Below are 20,683 nucleotides of genomic sequence, written 5' to 3' on the forward strand. Positions count from 1 at the left end.
TCTCTACAGTCAGGACCAATTGAATATAATGGACCCAATATCCTACATATTGCTAGATGTCTTTATTCTAAAAAAAGAACATTATGGATGGTTGATAGTTATTTTGCAGTGAATCGAGAATATCTATAGTGATATCAAGTGAAAACAAAACCAAAAAAATCTAGATACTGTTGCAATGACAACAATGTATTCAGGGGTGCCCGAACTTGTATGGGGGCCCTAGGTTGACATGGGTAGGGGGCCCCCCAGGGGTCCAATTTTTTGGAGCTGAAAGATAAATGTGAGGAAATTAAAAACATCAATAATGTGTTAATGAAAGGCCTGGGTGCCAGCAGTAACACTTACTGATCAGGGTGGAGGTGGGGTCACTGTCGATAAAATTCGCTGATCGGGGGAGCGGGGTATCATGCAGGGGGACTGATCAGCCAAATTTAAGATATATTATTAAACATTATAATATTTGAACTTAAATTCTTATAAAAATGGCTTGGAGTGGACATTTGTTATGAGTTTTGTTACTAAAATAAAAAAAAGTTGAAATAGGGGCCCTCAAGAGGGCCGGGCCCTGGGTAGTTCGCCCCCCCCCCCCCCCCCTTCCAAAACTTCACTCCTGAATGTAGTCCCCAGACCACCCAGTCACTCCCAGTCTAATCCCCGTTCCTCCACACTCCCAACTTCTATCTCTAGCATTCCCTACACTTAACTTGGACATTATTTAATTTTTTATACTGTCAAACTGTCCATAGATTACATGAATGCCACCCTATACAGTATTTTGTTGGCATTTTCTACATATTCTGATATTTTGTAAATTTTGGTTGGGGGAGGGGCACAATGAAATCTGCCCAAAAATGACAAGAGTATAACAAAACTGTAACCGTAATTACGCTCAGGCATCCCCTACTCTCTGTGCCTGAAATTCAGCAGTGACTAGTGCCAGGGCTGGGAAACCATGTCCCAGGTCGCAGGGCTTTAAAACATGCTTAGAATATTATATTAGGCAAAGCTCCAGGGGGCAGCATGGGCAGTCACACAGTCGATGTATGATTAAAAAATGAGTTTCGTATCCCATCAGAATTAGCTAGTCAAATCACTCAACAAGCTACATACTAAACACCCCTATAGGTAGAACTAACCCCATCTGAACAGAGCTTCATATTACATTTTAGCATAATATGATTAAACTGCTTCCTTGGGTCAGGAGTCATCATGGAGGAAGCATCTCAAGGAATGTGAAGTTGAGTTTTATTCAATAAATTTAGTAATAATTCTGTGGGTGGCACAGTGGTGCAGTGGTTATCAATGTTGTCTCACACCTCTGGGACCAGGGTGCACTCCAACTCTATGTGTATGAAGTCTGCATGTTCTCCATGTGTTGTCATGCATTTTCCCCAAAGACAAGATGAGATTACTATGTTCACAAGATAAAGTGTATTCTGCAGCTGCCCTTTCCGTCCTTTGCTGCTATCTAGTGCTGTTGCTTCAGTTTTAGATGTAGATCTTCATCCACATAATATTTTTTGTGAAGTGGTAATAAGGTCAAATCTAGAACTATAAGACCATTGAATACTTTTTTAGTTATCATGTTCACAAGATCAAACATCTTCCGAGGTCACCCTTCACTTTGCTACCACTATCTGGTGTTGCTTAAATTTTTGTGCAATTAGTCTCAAAATTTGATTAGGTTCAGACCTTCACCAATACAATATGTCTGGAAGCTCCAAAAATATTTGTCTAATACTTTTTGAGTTATTGTGATTATGAGAACGTGTCAGTGGTGGAAACAGACATCGAAAACCATTTGTATTCCCCAATATTGCAACATGAGAGATGGCATGTGTGTCTGTTTACATTGTCTAAAAATCCATAGAAAATGATAATATCTTTACAGAAATTAAGGGCAATTTACAGTTCACCTGAACCTAGTTTGAACCTGCAACCCCAGGAATGTGAGCAATGAGTCATGTTCAATTATTTAACTTTCATGGTAAAACAAAATCTTTCACAGTCTGCCATTTATGATACAAACCTCTCACAGAAAAGTAGTGTAATAGAAAACTCTAGTCCTTATATGTCTTCCAGTTTTAATTTATAGGTTTTAAGTTACTATCTTACAACCGCAAATCAGAAAATTTGGGACAGTAAGGATAATGTAAATAAAAAAATGCAGTGATTCAGAAACTTACTTTGACTTTTATTTTATTGCAGACAGAAGGAACCCAAGATATTTCATGTTTTGTCTGGTCATCTTTCATTTGTTATTATAAACACATTCCTGTATTTCAGGCCTGCGACACATTCCAAAAAAAACTTGGAACAGGGGCAATTGAGGGCTATAGTAATGACGTAATCATGATGTGGTAGAAAAACAGTATCTATGAAAGGTTAAGTCTTTGAGGAGCAAAGATGGGCTGAGGATCTCCAGTTTGTCAACAAATGTGTGAGAAAATTATTGAAATGTTTAAAAACAATGTTGATGAAAAAAAATGGAAGCAATTTGAATATTTCTTCCTCTACAATGCATAATATTAAACGATTCAACGAATCTGGAGGAATTTCAGTGCATAAATGGCAAGGGTGTAAGTCTAAGCTGAACACCTATGATCTCTGATCCCTCAGGTGGCACTGCATCAAGAACCGCCATTCATTAATAACTGATATAACCACACGGGCAAGGGATTACTATGGCAACCCTTTGTCAAGCAGTCTAATATGGAGTCACATTCAATGCCACTTAAAACCTTACAGCTCAAAAAAAAAGCCTTATGTTAACCATGTTCAGAAGCGACATTGACTTCTCTGGGCTCGGAGGCATCTGGGATGGACCGCTGCATAGTGGAAATGTGTATTGTGGTCAGACGAATCCGTATTCCGAATCATTTTTGGAAGGAATTGACACCGGTGCTCTTGGCAAAGGTAATTTACACGTCTATGACGGCAGTTTTAATGCAAAAAAGTACATTCAGATTTTAGAGCAACATACACTGTTGTCAAGACATGTTTTCAAGGGACTTCCATGCATTTTTCCACAAGACAATTCCAAACCAACATTGCAAAGTCAAGGCTGCAGAAGAAGAGGATATGGGTGCTGGGTTGGGCCTGCATGCAGTACTGACCTGCCCTCAAGAGAGAATATGTGGAAAACATTGAATCTGAAAATGCGACAACTTTGACCCCATACTGTTACACACCTTAAGACACATTTGCAGTAGGAATAGGACAAAATAACACCCGAACTACTGCATCGGTTGGTATCCTCAGTACCGAAACGTCTTTTAAGTGTTGTGAGAAGGAATGGCAACATTATAAAGTGGCGAATTCTTCACTGTCCCAATTTTTTCTTGGAATGTGTTGCAGGCCTGAAATGCAGGAATGGATGTATATTAACAAACAAAATGAAGCTGACCAGACAAAACATGAAATATCTTAGGTTCATACTGTCTGCAATGAAAAAAAAGTAAGAGTAAGTTTCTGAATCACTACATTTTTTTTCTGAGTTTATATCGCTAGATATTGTCTACTCCTTCAAAAGGTCAGAGTCAATTTTTTAGATAAATAATACCCCCATTTAGTCTCTAAGGTGGAGTGATGCCTCTGAGCCTAGGCACCTGTGCCAGCAATTGAAAGGTTGCTGGTTTGATTCCTGTGAATGCCTAGAGTGATTTTACTCCATTTGGCCCTGAACAAGGCCCTTAACCGGCAATTCCTTTCTCCTCGGTATGACAGTAACCTTCATCCAGCTTTGCAAGCAGGTCCTCCAGATTTCAGATGACAGGATTGGCACTTCTGACCAGTGTGGTGCTGAGGTATCACCTATTGCAAGGTTCTCATCCTTGAGGTGGTCTGTTGTGTGATTGGTGTGGCAACGCGCTGTAATCAGCACATGCTCCTCACTGATTGTAAGGTTAGCCTGAAATTTCCTCTGAAAAAATGTTTTAAATCTGTTTCAGTCGTCCACGTAGCTTTAATAACCTTCTAAAAAAAACAATACTACAATCTGGAGCTTTTATATCCAGCACAATACACATTGCACATTTATACAAAAGTATTCTTTGGGTATTTTTAGGCTTTTGAGCGATGATGAAAGGCCAGCAGCGACGAGGTGGCGGTTTGGCATTCGGAGGCCGTGAATAGCTGTACATCCTCTTCTGTTTATTTACCACATCTGTGACAAGGAAGTTACCCAGTATAAATGAAACATGTCTTCTTTCGTGGTACGTGTCAGCAAAGAGATGAACAAGAGAGTCATTCTTTAGTTGCAAATAAGCTTTATATAAATATATATTTCACACTTATTTGACAAAAAAATGTCTCCAGACAGGCAGGCAGTGCAGAAATAAGTGGGAAAAAAATCATTAAAAGAAAAACAAATAACCTGTATCATCAGTAAATATACTGAGTAAATGAAAGGCAAAGCCCAGGGTTTCGGGTAGCATTGTGCAGCAGGTAATACTGTTGCTCCACAGGTTTGTGGGTTTGAATCCCACTCTATGGGATATGTATCCTGTGCTGGGCTGGTTTCCCGTAGGTACTCTGCTTACCTCCCACAGGCCAAAGACATGCAGTTAGATAACCTGGCATCTATAAATTGTCAATTTTGTTTGTGTGTGTCCATGCTGACATTCCATCAAGGGCATTCCATTCCAAGATTCCATAGCAACATGACGATGAACGGCAAAAAGAGGGCAAATATCAGCACATTGACAAGGGAAATCAACATCACCCTTTTCACACTGTACCCAGCCAGGTCCATCTGACGATTGTTTAGGCTCCACACAACTCTGGCTGTGGAAATCACGTTGACAATGAACATGAGAGGCAGGCAAACCGATAGGATTAACGCAAAAAAGGGTGTTGAGAACTCATCCCTTTTGGTCTTGTTAAAATCACCCATGTTACACCTGTTAATCATAGGAATGCAGGTATAGAATGATTCCCACTTGAATACATGAGAAATGCTGTACGTCATTGCCAGCAACCACACGGCACCGCAAGCGATCCCTGATGTCCTGGGAGAGCGAACCACCCGAGAGCGCAGTGGGTAGACCAGAGCCAGCATGCGGTCCACGCTGATGAAGGTGATGAAGAAGGAGCTGGACAGGATGTTGGCTCGGAATAAATAGGTCATCAGCTGGCAGGGGGTCTTCATCAAGATCTTACTGGGCTTGATGTGCAAGACGATGCGTAGGGGCAGAGAGAGGATCAGGAGAAGGTCCGAGACGGCCAGGTTGGCCATGATGACGGTGTTGGCCGCCCGGAGCCTGTGTCTGCAGACAATGATCCACAGTGACAGTGCATTCAGTGGCAGTCCCAGCAAAACTACGAAAGAGTCATGTTGTAGGTCGCTGGTCTCTTTGAAAAAGAAATAACAAGTGATATTTTTCTCATTTTCAGTTTCCACGGTTGCCCATTCGGCAGATACTCTGTTAACCATAAAGTCAGCTTCCTGTTTCCTTTGTTGCTGTGGCAATTTTATATAGCAGCATCTTAGCTGAGGGTGAAGACTAACAGGAAAAAGTGCTCAGTTTATGCAAACTAATGCATCACTCTGTCAAAGCACCACCGGCAACCACCACAAAAAAGGAGCCAAGAACTAGAAATGTTAGGCCTTTGCAAGCAGCAAGCACACAATGTTTAAAGTAACTGGTTAACTGATTGCCGGCCAGTTGAATATATTTAACTACATTTATATTTTATTTGTGTATTATATAGTATGTAATATATTAGACTACAAGGATAATACCTTTTCAATATTTTCGTTTTCTTTTGAAAATGGTAATGCAGTTTATGAAACCAATGTTACTGCAGCTGATATTGCAATGATAATTCAATATTTTTTGCCATTTCCAATCCTAAATCTTTTTTGTTTTTGTTCAGTTCTGTTTAGCTTGGTTAAATTGCATTAGCTGAGGTATACCTTGCCAATCAAAAGCTTGGACACAGCTACCCATAGATTAATTTGTACTGTTTTATACATTTTAGAAAAACTATACAGACATCAATACTATAAAATAACATATATGGAATTATGCACTGTCCAGAAAAGTGTTATATTTGTGGGTTGGGACAAGGTTGCCAGTTCAAATCCTTGGGTTGGCAAAGTGACCTGCAATGAGCCCTTGAGAAACTCAATTAACCCTAATTGCTTTAGGGCCTGGCTGACCCTACTGTCTCCTCTATGCCAGTTCCATGAGGTGGCCTCCAGGGATGCTTTTCCAGTTGTCCCACATATTTGCTGACCACTCACTTGCGGCTTTTCCTTCACTCTCTTGTCATACTTCTCCAAAATAGAAGGTCGGGTGGCCAGGTCATGTGATATTATCACTCTCCTCTCTTTTCCTGTTCTTAAACATATGCGGTGAAGGCATAACTTGTGTTTTCTTATCAAACTACTTAGAATTTCATGACTAAATTACAATATTTTGATTCTTTTGTAGAAATTTCAGCTGGAGACTTGGTTCTCATATACAGCAGAAAATCTCCCCATTTTCTGCTCAAGCAGGGCATGCCTGCAAATCAGCAAGTGGCAAGGCTGCAATGCACAATTTCTCAGAGCAGACAGGCAGACATGAGGCTTTCAAGAGGTAACAGACAGCTGCACATCTTTGAGAAGCTTTGCAAAGCATTCTATTCTGAGCTTTTGCAACTGTGTTTAGCTTTGTAGCTAATTAGTTCTCTCATCACGTCAAAGTTCCAGTGGTTAGTAAACCAAAGTGGGTTTCATTTTCGTGTATAAATTGGATCATATTGTTGCAGCTAAATATATTTCAGCACTCTGTCATGTGTGCGTGCAAGTGAAAAAATTACTCTAATAAGAACAATTTATGGATCAAATAACATACAGCAGTAGAATTACCCATAAAAAGTCTGTATATTAACTGTGTTAACTAACAGTCTGTTTCCTGTTTTTCTTCCACAAATTAGCACTCCAGATATATTGATTTCTATTAAGAAAATTGGTCAAGTATTTGATAATAATAATGCTATCAGTGTGTCAGTTGTGCTAGGTGTCACGATCGGGGTGTAGCAGACGGGCGATCGTGCGGGTAAGGAGCAGGCAGGCAAGCGGGATACGGGGAAAACGGGGTTTTATTAGGGGAAGCCGGAGCAGGACGGGAAACAGACATTGACAACATCAATGACGGACAAAGGACTCAGGTAAGACACGGACTGAAATAGACAGGACTGAGCAAATGAACTGGATACAGCTGGGTACAATCGGGAGAAAACACGTGGGTAATCAGGGGGCGTGGCACACAGGAGGAGCGGACGAGCCGGGCATGACAGAACCCCCCCCCCCCAAAGGCGCGCTTCTCCGAGCGCGCCAAAGAAGGGGGCGACGGACGGGACACGGGAACCGGGACCTGGAGCAAAAAAACAGAACCATCAACGAGAGACGGGAAACAGGACCGAGGCACAGAACAGGGCAAGCGACAGGACATGAGACAGGAGCTGACAAAGGGCCGGGAAGGCAGAGAGACAGATCAGGAAGGGAGACACAGCGGGAACAGGAGGAACAAAAGGACCAGGAGTGAACGAAGGGAACAGAGGAGGACGAGAAGCAGAGACGGGAGGAACAAAGCGAGGGGGAGCAGAGACAGGCGGGACAAAGAAAGGGGAAGCAAACGAAGGAGGGACCAGGGCAGGAGAGAAGGGAGAGAAGGCGGGGGAACAAAGGGGAGCCCGTGGGAGCCCCAGCGGGCGACGGGCGGCAGCCGGAGGGGCCGCAGACGGCCGGGAGGCCGGAGCCGGAGGGGACCGAGAAGGGGCCGAGGAGACAGGGCGAGGGACCCGCGGAGGGGCCAGGGAGGGAGCAGGAGGGAGCACCGGGGAAGGGGACGAGGGAGCAGGAGGGGCCCACGGCGAAGGCCCGGAGGAGGGGGGAGCCGCAGCAGGCGGCGACGTCCGGTGGAGGGCCGGAGGTAGGGGCCCCGCAGGCAACCGAGGAGCCGCCGTCGGGGAGCACGCAGGCGGCCGACCAGGCTCTGGAGAGGGGAGCGAGGCAGGGCGATGAGGCACCGGAGAGGGACCCGCAGGCGACAGCCGACCCGGAGGGCCAGGAACCGCAGGCGCCAACCGAGCCCCAGCGCAGGCGAGGCAGGGCGAGCCAGGGGGCAGGGCGGGCGGGACCCCAGCCCTGCGTCTGTGTCCCCTCCCCTTGCGGGACACAGACAGGCCGACCCTAGGTCGGGGTCGACGTGGCCGGGACGAGGGACAAGGGGTTACAAGTTCTGTCCCCGAGGGGTCCCATTCCAGCTCCTCCACCTCCAGAGAGGGAGGAGCTGCGGTGGAGTCTTCGGGGACCTCCTCGGGAACCGGGGTCAAGGGACTTAGAGCGGGAGTAGGAACGGGGCCAGGAAGTAAAGTCATTCGGGGCACCTCGGGAGCTGCTGCAGGCGGAGGGGGCGCCTCGGGAGCTGCTGCAGGCGGAGGGGGCGCCTCGGGAGCTGCTGCAGGCGGAGGGGGCGCCGGGACAGGAACAGGAGCGCGGTCAGGAACAGGAGCGCGGTCAGGAACAGGAGCGCGGTCAGGAACAGGAGCGGGCTGCAGTGGGGGCGCCTGCCCGGGAGCTGCAGGTGGCTGCAGAGGGGGCGCCGGCCCGGGAGCTGCAGGTGGCTGCAGAGGGGGCGCCGGCCCGGGAGCTGCAGGTGGCTGCAGAGGGGGCGCCGGCCCGGGAGCTGCAGGTGGCTGCAGAGGGGGCGCCGGCCCGAGAGCTGCAGGTGGCTGCAGAGGGGGCGCCGGCCCGGGAGCTGCAGGTTGCTGCAGTGGGGGCGCCGGCCCGGGAGCTGCAGGTTGCTGCAGTGGGGGCGCCGGCCCGGGAGCTGCAGGTGGCTGCAGTGGGGGCGCCGGCCCGGGAGCTGCAGGTGGCTGCAGAGGGGGCGTCGGCCCGGGAGCTGCAGGTGGCTGCAGAGGGGGCGCCGGCCCGGGAGCTGCAGCAGGCGAAGGGGGCAGCGAAGGCGGCTGCGCAGGCGGCGGCGGCTGCACGGGAGCGGGGTCCGCCGGCAATGGCGGCTGCACGGGAGCGGGGTCCGCCGGCAATGGCGGCCGCACGGGATCGGGGTCCGCCGGCAATGGCGGCCGCACGGGAGCGGGGTCCGCCGGCAAAGGCGGCCGCACGGGAGCGGGGTCCGCCGGCAGCAACGGAGGGAGGTCCTCCGTACTGGCGATCGCCGGTCTCCTCCTTCTCCCCCGCTGGCGCCTGGCGGTGGCAGGAGGCGGCGCGATGTCCGTGAAAACGGACGGCGGAAGAAAGGCCTCCGGCTCCGGGTAAGGGTAGAGGAAGGGCTCCTCGTCCTCGTCCTCACTGGAGAACCAGTACTTCCACACGGGATCGGGGTCGCGTGTGGTCAGCCTCCGGGCTGGAGGTAGGGCGGGTACTTCCCTCTCGTCCTCAATCGGGAGCCAAAGCCTGGAGAGCGAGCAGGCGCCGAGACGGATCGTCCCCTGCGGGACTCTCCGTCTCCTCCGCTTCTTTTTGGGGTCCGTCATTCTGTCACGATCGGGGTGTAGCAGACGGGCGATCGTGCGGGTAAGGAGCAGGCAGGCAAGCGGGATACGGGGAAAACGGGGTTTTATTAGGGGAAGCCGGAGCAGGACGGGAAACAGACATTGACAACATCAATGACGGACAAAGGACTCAGGTAAGACACGGACTGAAATAGACAGGACTGAGCAAATGAACTGGATACAGCTGGGTACAATCGGGAGAAAACACGTGGGTAATCAGGGGGCGTGGCACACAGGAGGAGCGGACGAGCCGGGCATGACACTAGGCAGCAGTGAAAAGTGTTGTGGTCGTGGAACTGGAGAGATGTACCTGGAATGGACAGATGTAGATTAGTAAATGTGTGAAAAGGAAAGGAATGTGATTAGGTCAAAGGTAAAAGTTGCGAATTTGTATCACAACGTGTCATTTAAATAGCGTATATTTTTAGCAGACACTTTTGTCTAACTCTCATGTGTATGCATGAGCCATTCACACCTGGCCACACCCCCCCCCCCCCCCCCCCCTTTATGGCGCTGTTGGGGATGTATCTGGACCACGTTTCACTGCTGCGTTGTTCATCAAATTCCCATGCGAATGTGATTTGAATACGCGGAAATGCGACTATTTAGAATGCGAATAGCGATCTTCAGGTGAGGGCGGCACTAGACGCCCCCGATGCCGGTAAAACAAAGAAAGGTGACATGGTTTACTTTTTTGCCGTTTTGAAAAGAAGACAGATTATGGATTTAGCAGCATTTTTTTCATGATTCTACATTAAGATTTCAGCGAGATATAAACTGAAATAGACACGAAAAGTATGCCGCGTCGCCGACGACACACTCGAGCGCAGAGGGTTAACATTCTTTTTCCCTGGAAGGTAAGTAACCTCAAAGTCAAGCCTGGTGAAGAACACAGCTCAGTGGGCTTGGCGCGGGTTCAGCCTTTTCGCACCTTGTAGGTAGTCGAGATTCCGATGATCGGTAAACACATGAAAGGGGTGGTGTGCCCCCTTGAGCCAGTGCCTCCAGTCTTCTAGCGCCAGTTTGATAGTCAGCAGCTCTCTGTCTCCCACGTTGTAGTTGTGTTCTATTGGGGACAGTTTTTTTTTTAAAAGAACGCGCACGGGTGTTGGGTGTCAGTTACCTGGTTCCGCTGGAGAAGGATGGCTCTGACCCCGGCCTCCGAGGTGTCTACCTCGACCTCGAAGAGGTTCTCATGGCAACCTCTCCAGGTCGAATGATGTAACCCAGGAACTGCACTTGGGTCTGATGGAACATTTCTCCCCTTTTGCAAAGAGGTGGTACTCTTGGAGTCTCTGGAGAACTTGTCGGTTGACATGGTGAGAGAAGGACGGGGAGTAGATCAAGATGTCATCAATGTACACAACCACAAACGGTTCATTTTGGCCCGTGTTGGTGATGAAAGACGTCTTCCATTCGTCCCCCTTACGAAACTCACCAAGTTATAGGCATTGCGGAGATCCAATTTGGTGAATATGGTAGCTTCCCGGAGCTGTTCAAGTGCCAAGGGGATTAACAGCAGGGGTTCCTGTCATCTCACAGTGATCGCGTTGAGGGCTCTGTAGTCAGAGACCCCCATCCTTCTTCTTTACAAAAAAAAATCCTGCAGTGACTGGGGAGGTGGATGGGCGGATGATACCTTGTTTGAGTCTCTCTCGTACATACGTCTCAATGGCCTCTTCCTCTTTCACTGACAGCGGGTAGAGACAAACCTTGGGAAATGGTGACCCCTCGAGGAGGTCAATAGCGCAGTCACACTCACAATGTGGGGGCAGTCAGAAGGAGAGCACCTTACTGAAGATGTCTTGGTAGTCTGAGTAGTGTGCCGGAATCTGGGTGAGGTCTTCTGGTTCGGGGCTCTCGATCGAGGAGGCACAGCAAGGCAGAACTACACATTGACTAAAACAGCAAGGTGACCAGGCGGTGATCTCACCCATCATCCAGTCAATTCTGGGGTTGTGATCCCTCAACCACAGGTGACCTCGGATATGGGGGTCCTTTATTTGGGGAAGAACCAAGAAGTCTAGGGTCTCCACGTGGAACATTCCCACCTGCAGTGTGACTGGACCGGTATGATGGCTCACCTGTCTATCTGGCAGCGGCTTTCCACTAACACCTAGCACCGCAATGGGGTTGGAAAGAACCTGCAGTGGAATCTACAGCTCATGGGCTAGGGTTAGATTCATGAAATTCCCCGCTGTCCCAGAGTCAACCAGAGCGCGCGTCTGCCGTCCTACTCCCCCCAGGTTATCACCACTGGAACGGTCACTTGGGCTAGTGAAATCCCCACTAGTGTTGAAAGGCCTACCTTTAGGTGCGCTTCGTGCTGCGGTGGTTGGACAGGGCAGGTGCACAGGATGAGTCCTGCCTCTCCAAAATAAAGGCACAACCCGTTGATTGTGCACCGCTGGCATTCTGCGGAGGTGAGCGGGGCGCATCCCAGCTGCATGGGTTCAGCGTGTTCCTCCCAGACAAATGGTTAGACGGGTGCAGTTATCAGACTGGGGCTCTGCGACGGTGCTCCCGGATACTGTTGTCCAGCATGACAGAAAGTCCAATGAACTCCTCAAAAGGCGGTGTGGACCCACAGGACGTCAGCTCGTCCTGCACTTCCAGGTTCAGGGCACGATGGTATATAATGTGGCGGCAATCCTCCGGCCAGCGGAGCCCCGCTGCGATGGTCCGGAATTCTAGAGTGAACTCTGCGACAGTTTGAGGTCCCTGCTTTATGTCGAACAGTCTCTCCCCCAGGCTGCGTCCAACAGCGGGGTGATCGAATATCCCCTTAAATGCTTGCTGGAGATCACGCACCGAAACTAGGAGTGGACTGTCACCTGTCCAGAGTGCTGTCGCCCAGTCACGTGCCCGACCAGTGAGGAGTGAGATCACAAAACGCACCCGGGCAGTCTCCTCTGTGAAGTGCTCGGGGTGTTCCTCAATGTAAAGCCTGCATTGCATTAAGAAAGCTTGGCAGTGATCTGTGTTGCCGTCGTACTTATCTGGCATCGCGACGGGTATAGAGACGGAAGCTCTGGGAGGTGAAGCTGGTAAGTCGGCCTGGGCCGCTCGTCCCTCCAGGAGCCGGGCGCCGAGTGTGGTTAGTTGGTCTACCTGCTGCTGCAGCCTCTGGTGCTCCGCGGGCTCCATGGTGTTCTGGAGAAGTATTCTGTAGTGCCCAGAAACTAGGGAAGAGACAGACCCTGTAATGCAGAGCAACACAGGTTTATTGTACAAGGCGGATGCACCAAAAGCCAGTGGGGAAATCCAAAAGGGAAGTCGGGTCGGGTTCCATGAGTTGTTATCCAGGAAGGTCAGTCCTACGTTCAGGGACGAGACGAGGTGACGATGGAATGGGAGAGATGAGGAGGGTAGATCGGAGAGGCAGGACAGGGAAGGCAAGCAGGGCAGGCAGGAACGGAGAGGAAGGCAGGGCAGGCGAGGAAGGCAGGGCAGGCGAGGAAGGCAGGGCAGGGCAAGCGGGAAAGACAATAGACAAGAAAGCGCTCAGTAGTGCGCATGAACATGGCAACAGTACTTCACAACATTACGCAGATTGCCTCTTTTTTAAGTAACGGAGCGATTAGGTGGTAATCGCCTGCCGCTGCATTGCCCCGCCCCTGCAGGTGTGACAGTGTTCCAATTATACGATGGGCACATTCTATTTTAAATGATGTGATGGAGCTTGACATTAAACATACATATACAAACTTCTCTGAATAAATACTGCGAAAATATCAAGTAATTGCCTTCCTAATAAATACAATGCTGTGTTTTGTTGTTGTTTCTAGTAGAACTCCAGCCCATTTTTGAGTCTTTTTTGATCCATTTATTTATAGGTTTATAATAAATAAATTATAAAATAAATGTTTGTTTTCCCAGAAGGGTAGTGCGTGGATCATTGTGGAAGCAAATATGCACGTTGTTTTCCATCTAATGTGAATAGTGTCTATGATTTAAGGATTATTACGGGTACTTCTTCATGAATAATGTTTAAAATATGTGCACATGATTACTCTAGAATATTTTAGTGCACAGCATTGCAACTTGAACGACCAGATCGAGTAAATTCAAGTAATATATACAGTATGATTCATGTCAGTACGTTTTACCTATTCAAAGTTACGAGCCTGAGATTAATGGGGGTGAAAATCACACATTTTGTATTTGTGTGAGGATTAACAAGCAGATATTAAGCCATTGTGATAAGTATTGAGGTTTTGACTGGTCTAAAAACTCTATCTCTGAAATTGAGATAAGACCGAGTCAAAATAAAGTCTATTTCGAGATGAGACCAAAAAAGAGGTCTTCAGTACTACAACCGTAACTGAGGATGCAAGTTCTTGAAATGTATGTCAGTTGAGTAAAGGTTACAAAGCACTTTCTAAAACGCTTGGATTCCAGTGAACCACCGGAAGAACCATCTTCTCCAAATGGAGAAAACTTAGAACAGTGGCAGATCTGCCCAGTAGTGGCCAGCCTAGCAGAATAACTCCAAGAACGCATAGAAAACTCACCAGGGACTTCACAGCGGACCTCAGAGGAGCATCTAAGGAACTGTAGGCCTTTCTCAGGTCAGTTAAAGTCTGTGTTTATGGTTCCACCATTAGAAAGAAACTATGTCCATGAGAGAGATGCACTGTAAAACCCCCTGTTTAACGAGAAGAAGAGGCTCGTCTAACACTCATCAAAAAAAGCACCTTGATTAACCCCAACACTTTCAGGAGAATGTGCTGTGGATGGTGAGTCAAAAGTGGAACTTTTTGGAAGACAAGGGTCCTGCTACATCTGGCATAAAGACGGTGGACATAGTGTGATGGTGCAGGGATGCTTTGCTGCTTCAGGGCCTGGGTGATTTGCCATAACAGAGGGACGCATGAATTCAGCCATCTACCAGAAAGCGCTGAAGGAAAATGTCCGGTCATAAGTCTGATTTGAGGGTCAAGCACAACTGGATCATGCAGCAGGACATCGATCCAAAGCACAAGAGCAGGTCCACAAAACAAACATAATTTTCTCAAGTGGCATAGTCAATGTCCAAACTCAAACCCTGCTGAGATATTGTGGTGGGACCTTGAGTGGAGATTTAATAGTTTTAAACCCTGCAATGTGGCCAAATTAAAATAAGACTGTAGAGAAGAGTGGGTCAAAATAGATCTGCAATGATTACAAAGACTGATTTCCAAGTCTTTGATTGCAGTTGTGTGGCATGGTGGTACAGTGGTTAGCACTGTTGCCTCACACCTCTGGGACCTGGGTTCAAGTCTCTGACTGGGGGGGTCACATGTGTGTGGAGTTTGCATGTTCTCCCCATGTCGTTGTGGGGTTTCCTCCGGTTTCCCCCCACAGTCCAAAAACATGCTGAGGCTAATTGGGGTTACTAAATTGTCTGTAGGTGTGCATGGTGTGTGAGTGTGCCCTGCGATGGGCTGGCCCCCCATCCTGGGTTGTTCCCTGCCTCGTGCCCATTGCTTCCGGGATCAGCTCTGGACCCCCCCGAAATCCAGTAGGATAAGTGGTTTGGAAAATGGATGGATGGACATGGGACTTGGTGATTGTTTTTTTCCTTCAATAAATCAAATGGTCGTTTAAAAACTGTGTTGGCTTTACTCTGGTTGTCCTTCGTATTATCCTAACTTTGTTTGGAAATCATACACAAGGGTTACAGATAAGTGAAAATAGAGGCAATTCGGAAAGGGGCAAATACTTTATCACTTTGTTTATAATCGCGATGTGATGCCCGGCCCGTCCGCTCCTCGTGTGTGCCACGCCCCCCTGCTTATCCACGTGTTCGTTCCCGATCGTCTCCAGCTTTGTCCATTTACTTTGATTGGTCCTGTCTTATTTAAGTCCTGGTCTTACCTGTTCCCGTTGTCCGTCATTGATGTCAGTCAGCGTCTAATGTTCCCTGCACCTCGGTTTCCCCAATTAAACCCTCGTTTTGTCCCGATCCTGACTGCCTGCTTGCCTTTCTGCCCGCCTGCTCGCCCGTGTGATCACCCGCTCTCCAGCGATCGAGGCGAAGCGTGACACGCGACACATTCAGATCCTATTAATGCTTAAAGGTCACTGCTTTATTCCTGCAGGAAGGGTTAATTATTTGTGTGAAAGTTCTTTAAACTGGGTCTACATTTATCATGCAAGTCAATTTTGCAATCCGTCAGTGTACATGTGGAAAGCAACTTATCTCATTATTTTGTTTGTTAACATAGTAGTATATGATTATTGAAATAATTTCCCAAAAAATTATACGTAGCTTACTTTAGAGATGAATCTCTATAATTTTTCACATCTATCGGATTCAACATCAAAATGAAAATTTCGATACTTGGCTAGCTGAATATATTAAACTTCACCTATATAAGTCTTATATTTAGTATTTTAGGCTACACCTGTAATGCATTTTCAAGACATTTTTGTTTTCTTTCCCCCGTTATACACTATGACGGCGGTAATAATGTTATCATGCAACAAGATGTACTTACATATTGTAATGAATGTTGTGGGAGGTGCATCATGGGAACAGGGATTATGCGGGAGTTTTGCTCATTATGTGTACATCTTCTGGTGGTTGCAGGTAAAAGAGCAAGCTGCACATGTTCTTTGTGTTGTGATTGTATGAGCGAGCTGGTGATGGATGTCCAGACTCACCATGGATGTAACAGGTATGGCAAATATAACTCGGTGGGTTTGGCCTCCATCCTCATGCCTCCCTCACGGGTTTGTGCTTGTGCGCATCCTAGCTTCTAGCGGACGCACTGGTAACAGTGGGCCTTTTTAAAGGCTGGTTAAATCCATTACTGGTTCAAAGAGCGTAATTTGTGTGCTAGTGTATCATTAGCGGCTCTCTCTTCCAAGAGTACCGCTACAATATGTTGCACGTTTCTTACGGTCAATACTATTATTATTTTGTTACTTCCGTGCTTTAAAACATGACTTACTCCTTGCGGTTATTTGCTAACGCTGGTCGCTGTGTAATCCTAGTAGATCTCCACGGAGTTGCAATGTGTTTAAAAGTAAGTTTACATGGACCTTTTTTTTTTGCGGGTTTTGTATAAACGGCTACATCGTCAGATATGTGACGTACTGTGGCCTGTCTGCATTAGGCTAGTTCAGAGTAACTATTTGCTTTTGAAAGTTAGAAGTTAAAAATATTTGTATATTTTCATGCCATCGTGTATCACTTATGTGCATTGAATGAAGTGAATACTGGGATTACAGGCTACTGAATCAATACTAAAATTCAGTAGTTACAGTCATACATGTATGTAGACCTGGATTTCCAATACTGATCAAATCAAAGACTGTTAATGAAATGGCAGATTGTAACTGTACTGAGAGGACTGTGGAAATGAAATAGTAATTAACAGCAGTAGAAGACAGATGTATCCATTTGTAGAAATAGGCTATTATTACTAGGCTGCTTCAGAAAATCAAATATGATGTAATTCTATGCAATCAAAGATTGTTTATTTATTCTGCTTATGGTTTCCCGACCAACTTCTCTGTGGTCACTGTAGGGTGGAACCATTGAACCAACCAAAACATTCCAGTGTAGAGCATCCATAATCTTACATGATGGTAGATAATGCTTATTTTTAGACTTTAAATTAAGGATGGTCGATAGTCTCAGAATTGTGACTTGAGACAAAGGAGACATGGATTCAAAAAAAATATTTTTTTGAATCAATAATTGTCATGAGCGCCGAAATTGCTGGCAATCGAGCAGGCAGAATACGAGGACAAACGAGGGTTTATTCTGGGATTGGGACCAGAGAACATCTGACGGAGACTAACATCAATGACAGACCAGGAGCCAGGGCAAGACGCGGACTGAAATGCACCAGACAACAAGGGTACAATCAGGGAAGCACACGTCGATAATCAGGGGGGCGTGACACACACGAGGATCGTACGAGCTGGGCGTGACCGAACCCCCCCCAAATGGAAAGGCAGACTCCAGTCCCTTCTATCCCTGTGACTCCTCTGCCGTGGAGGGGGACCCGCAGGCGCCGACCGAGCCCCAGTGCAGGCGAGGGAGGGCGAGCCAGGGGGCAGGGTGGGTGCGTGGGACCCCAGCCCTGCGTCTGTGTCCTCTCCCCTTACGGGACATAGACATTACGACCCTTGGACGGGGTCGGGCTCGCCGGGGGCGAGGGCAGGGGAGTCACAGGGGTAAAAGGGACTGGAGTGGGGCCAGGAACGGGAGCCACAGGGGGCACAGTCACTTGAAGCGGAGGGAGCGCCTCGGGCCAGGCGGTTGCAGCGAGCAGCGGAGGCGGCTACCCAGGCTGCGCAGCCGCCCAGCGTGTTCTCCGGACGGGGGAAGCTGCCCGAGGACACAGCTTAGCAGCGCTGGGGACTTCCGTGGTAATCGGGATGCACTCCCGATCGCTTCCAGGAAGAGAAGCGGGGACGAGGGTGCACGCCCCCAGGGCGATCGTCGGTCTTTTCCTCCTCCGGCACACGGCGGTGGCGGCGCCAAGTCCATAAAGGTGGACGCTCTGTCCGGAGCTCAGCCACTCGCTGGAAGTTCGCGCACACTTCCTCCGCGAAGTGCGCATCCTCTTTCAGGGAGAGCCGGTCCAGGATATCCCAGCTCCGGTTAATGAAACCCCATGCCAGGGGATCCTCCCGGATGCCGGGCTGGGCTATCCAAAATAGCAGCTGGTCAACGTAATTGCTGTAGTCCTCCTCAGTGACGGAAGCTGCTCTTCCTTTAGGGTCTGTCATTCTGTCATGAGCGCCGAAATTACTGGCGATCACTCGGCCGGGCGGGCGGGCGGGCGGGCGGGCAGGCAGGCAGGCAGGCTACGAGGACAAACGAGGGTTTATTCTGTGATTGGGACCATCTGACGCAGACTAACAGCAATGACAGACCAAAAGCCAGGCCAAGACGCTGACTGAAATAAACCAGACAACAAGGTACAGCTGGGTACAATCAGGGAAGCACACGTGGATAATCAGGGGGGCGTGGCACACACGAGGATCGTACGAGCTGGGCGTGACAATAATATTTTTAATAATAATAATTACAACATGAAAAGTGGCATGTTAGTCTATGTAGACTGTTCAGTGATTTATTGAAAAAATTGTAGTGCCTTTATACATTAAGCGCACTTTACAGTTCAGCTGAAGCAGAGTTGAACCTGCAACCCTGGGAATTTGAGCAATTGAGTCACGTTAAGTTACTTGACATTCATGGTAAAACAAAGTCTTCCACCCACTTTTACATCCTGCTATTTATGATGCAAATGATGTATCAGCAAACACAGATGCTTATCGTAAGTCCTTGTCATGTCTGGAGTGGTGAGGAGGACTAAAACCCTCACAGGGGAGTCTTTGCACAGGGGAACCCCCGAAAGGGGACTTTATCAAAGAAACTACAGAGGGGAGTAGGTCCTTATGTCGACCCACGGGAAGCTCAGACTTATGACAAGTAGCCATGCTAGAATTGGGAAAGATGGGACAGTGGGGCACATACAAACACTATTATATAAGGGGCAGGTGTGGGCCATAACAATGAACTCATAACATGATGTGAGAAACAGCTGGGATAGACACTAACGAATGCGCACAGGATGGGCATTAGAGACATCTGCTGGCCAAAAGAGGAACGGGACGCTGCTGATGGAGACAGATCGTGACGGTCCTTATCTCTGTGTTTGCGTTTTAGTTTAGCCTACTATCTTCACGTTAGTAGTAACGGGTTATTTCCTGCAGTTTTCTTGGTAGATATTCACTGTTCCTGACAGCTTCATGAAGTATTAATTTGCAGAAATTTCTTCACAAAAAGAGTTTCAGCCACCCATGTAACTTTAAACTATATTGTGGTTCTTCAACACTATAATCCGTAGCCCTCTTTACCAGCGCAAAACACGCTACACGTTTATACAAATGTTTACTTTAAAAAAATTTTTTTTAGCGATGCTGAAAGGTCAGAAGATTCGTCATTTGTAGGTGGCTTATAGCTTATAACACCACATCCTGTTCTGTTTATTTACCACATCTGTCCTAAGGATGTTACGCAGTATTGAAAACTTGTTTTTGTTGCAAGTCTGCTTTTACATATATTTATCTTTTACATTTATTTACACATTTGTTTTCTACAAAGAGACAAGTCAGTGCAAAAATAAGTAAAATAAAATAAAAAATACAGCAACAGAGTTTCATGTGGCATATTGCGCTGTAGGATTTGCAACAAGCACAAAATACATTCTGTGCCACAAAAAGCATTATTTAATAATGAAATCAAGTAATGCCTTGTTGCATTTTGTTCACGAAAGTATAAAGACTTCCTGTGCAAACAGCAAACCGTATGTAAAAAGTATTAAGAAGCACCATCATCTCCTTTGAACTCTGAGGCATGTGGGATGGACCATCACACAGTGGAAACTGTGTAGTAGCATTGTAGTTGGATGAATCAACATTTCAGCTCTTCTTTGGAAGAAATACATATTGTGCATCCAGTCTGTTACCAGTAAAACGAATTCACTGCAACAGTTGGTTCAGTGGTTCTACTGTACAGTGACCATAGTGACCACAGAGAAGTTGGTCAGAAAACCATAAGCAGAATAAATAAACAATCTTTGATTGCATAGAATTACATCATATTTGATTTTCTGAAGCAGCCTAGTAATAATAGCCTATTTCTACAAATGGATACATCTGTCTTCTACTGCTGTTAATTTCTATTTCATTTCCACAGTCCTCTCAGTACAGTTACAATCTGCCATTTCATTAACAGTCTTTGATTTGATCAGTATTGGAAATCCAGGTCTACATACATGTATGACTGTAACTACTGAATTTTAGTATTGATTCAGTAGCCTGTAATCCCAGTATTCACTTCATTCAATGCACATAAGTGATACACGATGGCATGAAAATATACAAATATTTTTAACTTCTAACTTTCAAAAGCAAATAGTTACTCTGAACTAGCCTAATGCAGACAGGCCACAGTACGTCACATTATATCTGACGATGTAGCCGCTTATACAAAACCCGCAAAAAAAGGTCCATGCAAACTTACTTTTAAATACATTGCAACTCCATGGAGATCTACTCAGATTACACAGCGACCAGCGTTAGCAAATAACCGCAAGGAATAAGTCATGTTTTAAAGCAAAGAAGTAACAAAATAAAAATAAGAGTATTGACCGTAAGAAACGTGCAA

General features: G+C 47.0%; 1 protein-coding gene across 1 annotated transcript; it reads right to left on the minus strand.

The window, feature by feature from the left end:
* Nucleotides 1-4,627: 4,627 nt before the first annotated feature.
* On the minus strand, nt 4,628-12,654 carry LOC125717145 (lysophosphatidic acid receptor 5-like). The gene is made up of 4 exons (XM_048990117.1): nt 12,406-12,654; nt 12,039-12,303; nt 10,439-10,573; nt 4,628-5,319 (listed from the first exon to the last, which is right to left on the minus strand). Exons 1-4 carry the CDS (start codon nt 12,652-12,654, stop codon nt 4,628-4,630), a joined length of 1,341 nt encoding a protein of 446 aa, XP_048846074.1.
* Nucleotides 12,655-20,683: the final 8,029 nt, after the last annotated feature.

Source organism: Brienomyrus brachyistius, chromosome 21, assembly GCF_023856365.1.
Source record: "Brienomyrus brachyistius isolate T26 chromosome 21, BBRACH_0.4, whole genome shotgun sequence".
NCBI lineage: Eukaryota > Metazoa > Chordata > Actinopteri > Osteoglossiformes > Mormyridae > Brienomyrus > Brienomyrus brachyistius.

What these genes read in the sequence shown, in the direction of transcription:
- LOC125717145 (XM_048990117.1), bottom strand. Translation starts at nt 12,654, where the DNA reads ATGGAGCCCGCGGAGCACCAGAGGCTGCAGCAGCAGGTAGACCAACTA. An exon ending in TTCTGTCATGCTGGACAACA is followed by an intron (nt 10,574 to 12,038) that starts GTATCCGGGAGC and finishes TGTCCCCAATAG; the next exon opens with AACACAACTACAACGTGGGA. An exon ending in GAATCTCGACTACCTACAAG is followed by an intron (nt 5,320 to 10,438) that starts GTGCGAAAAGGC and finishes ACTCTTTCGTAG; the next exon opens with TTTTGCTGGGACTGCCACTG.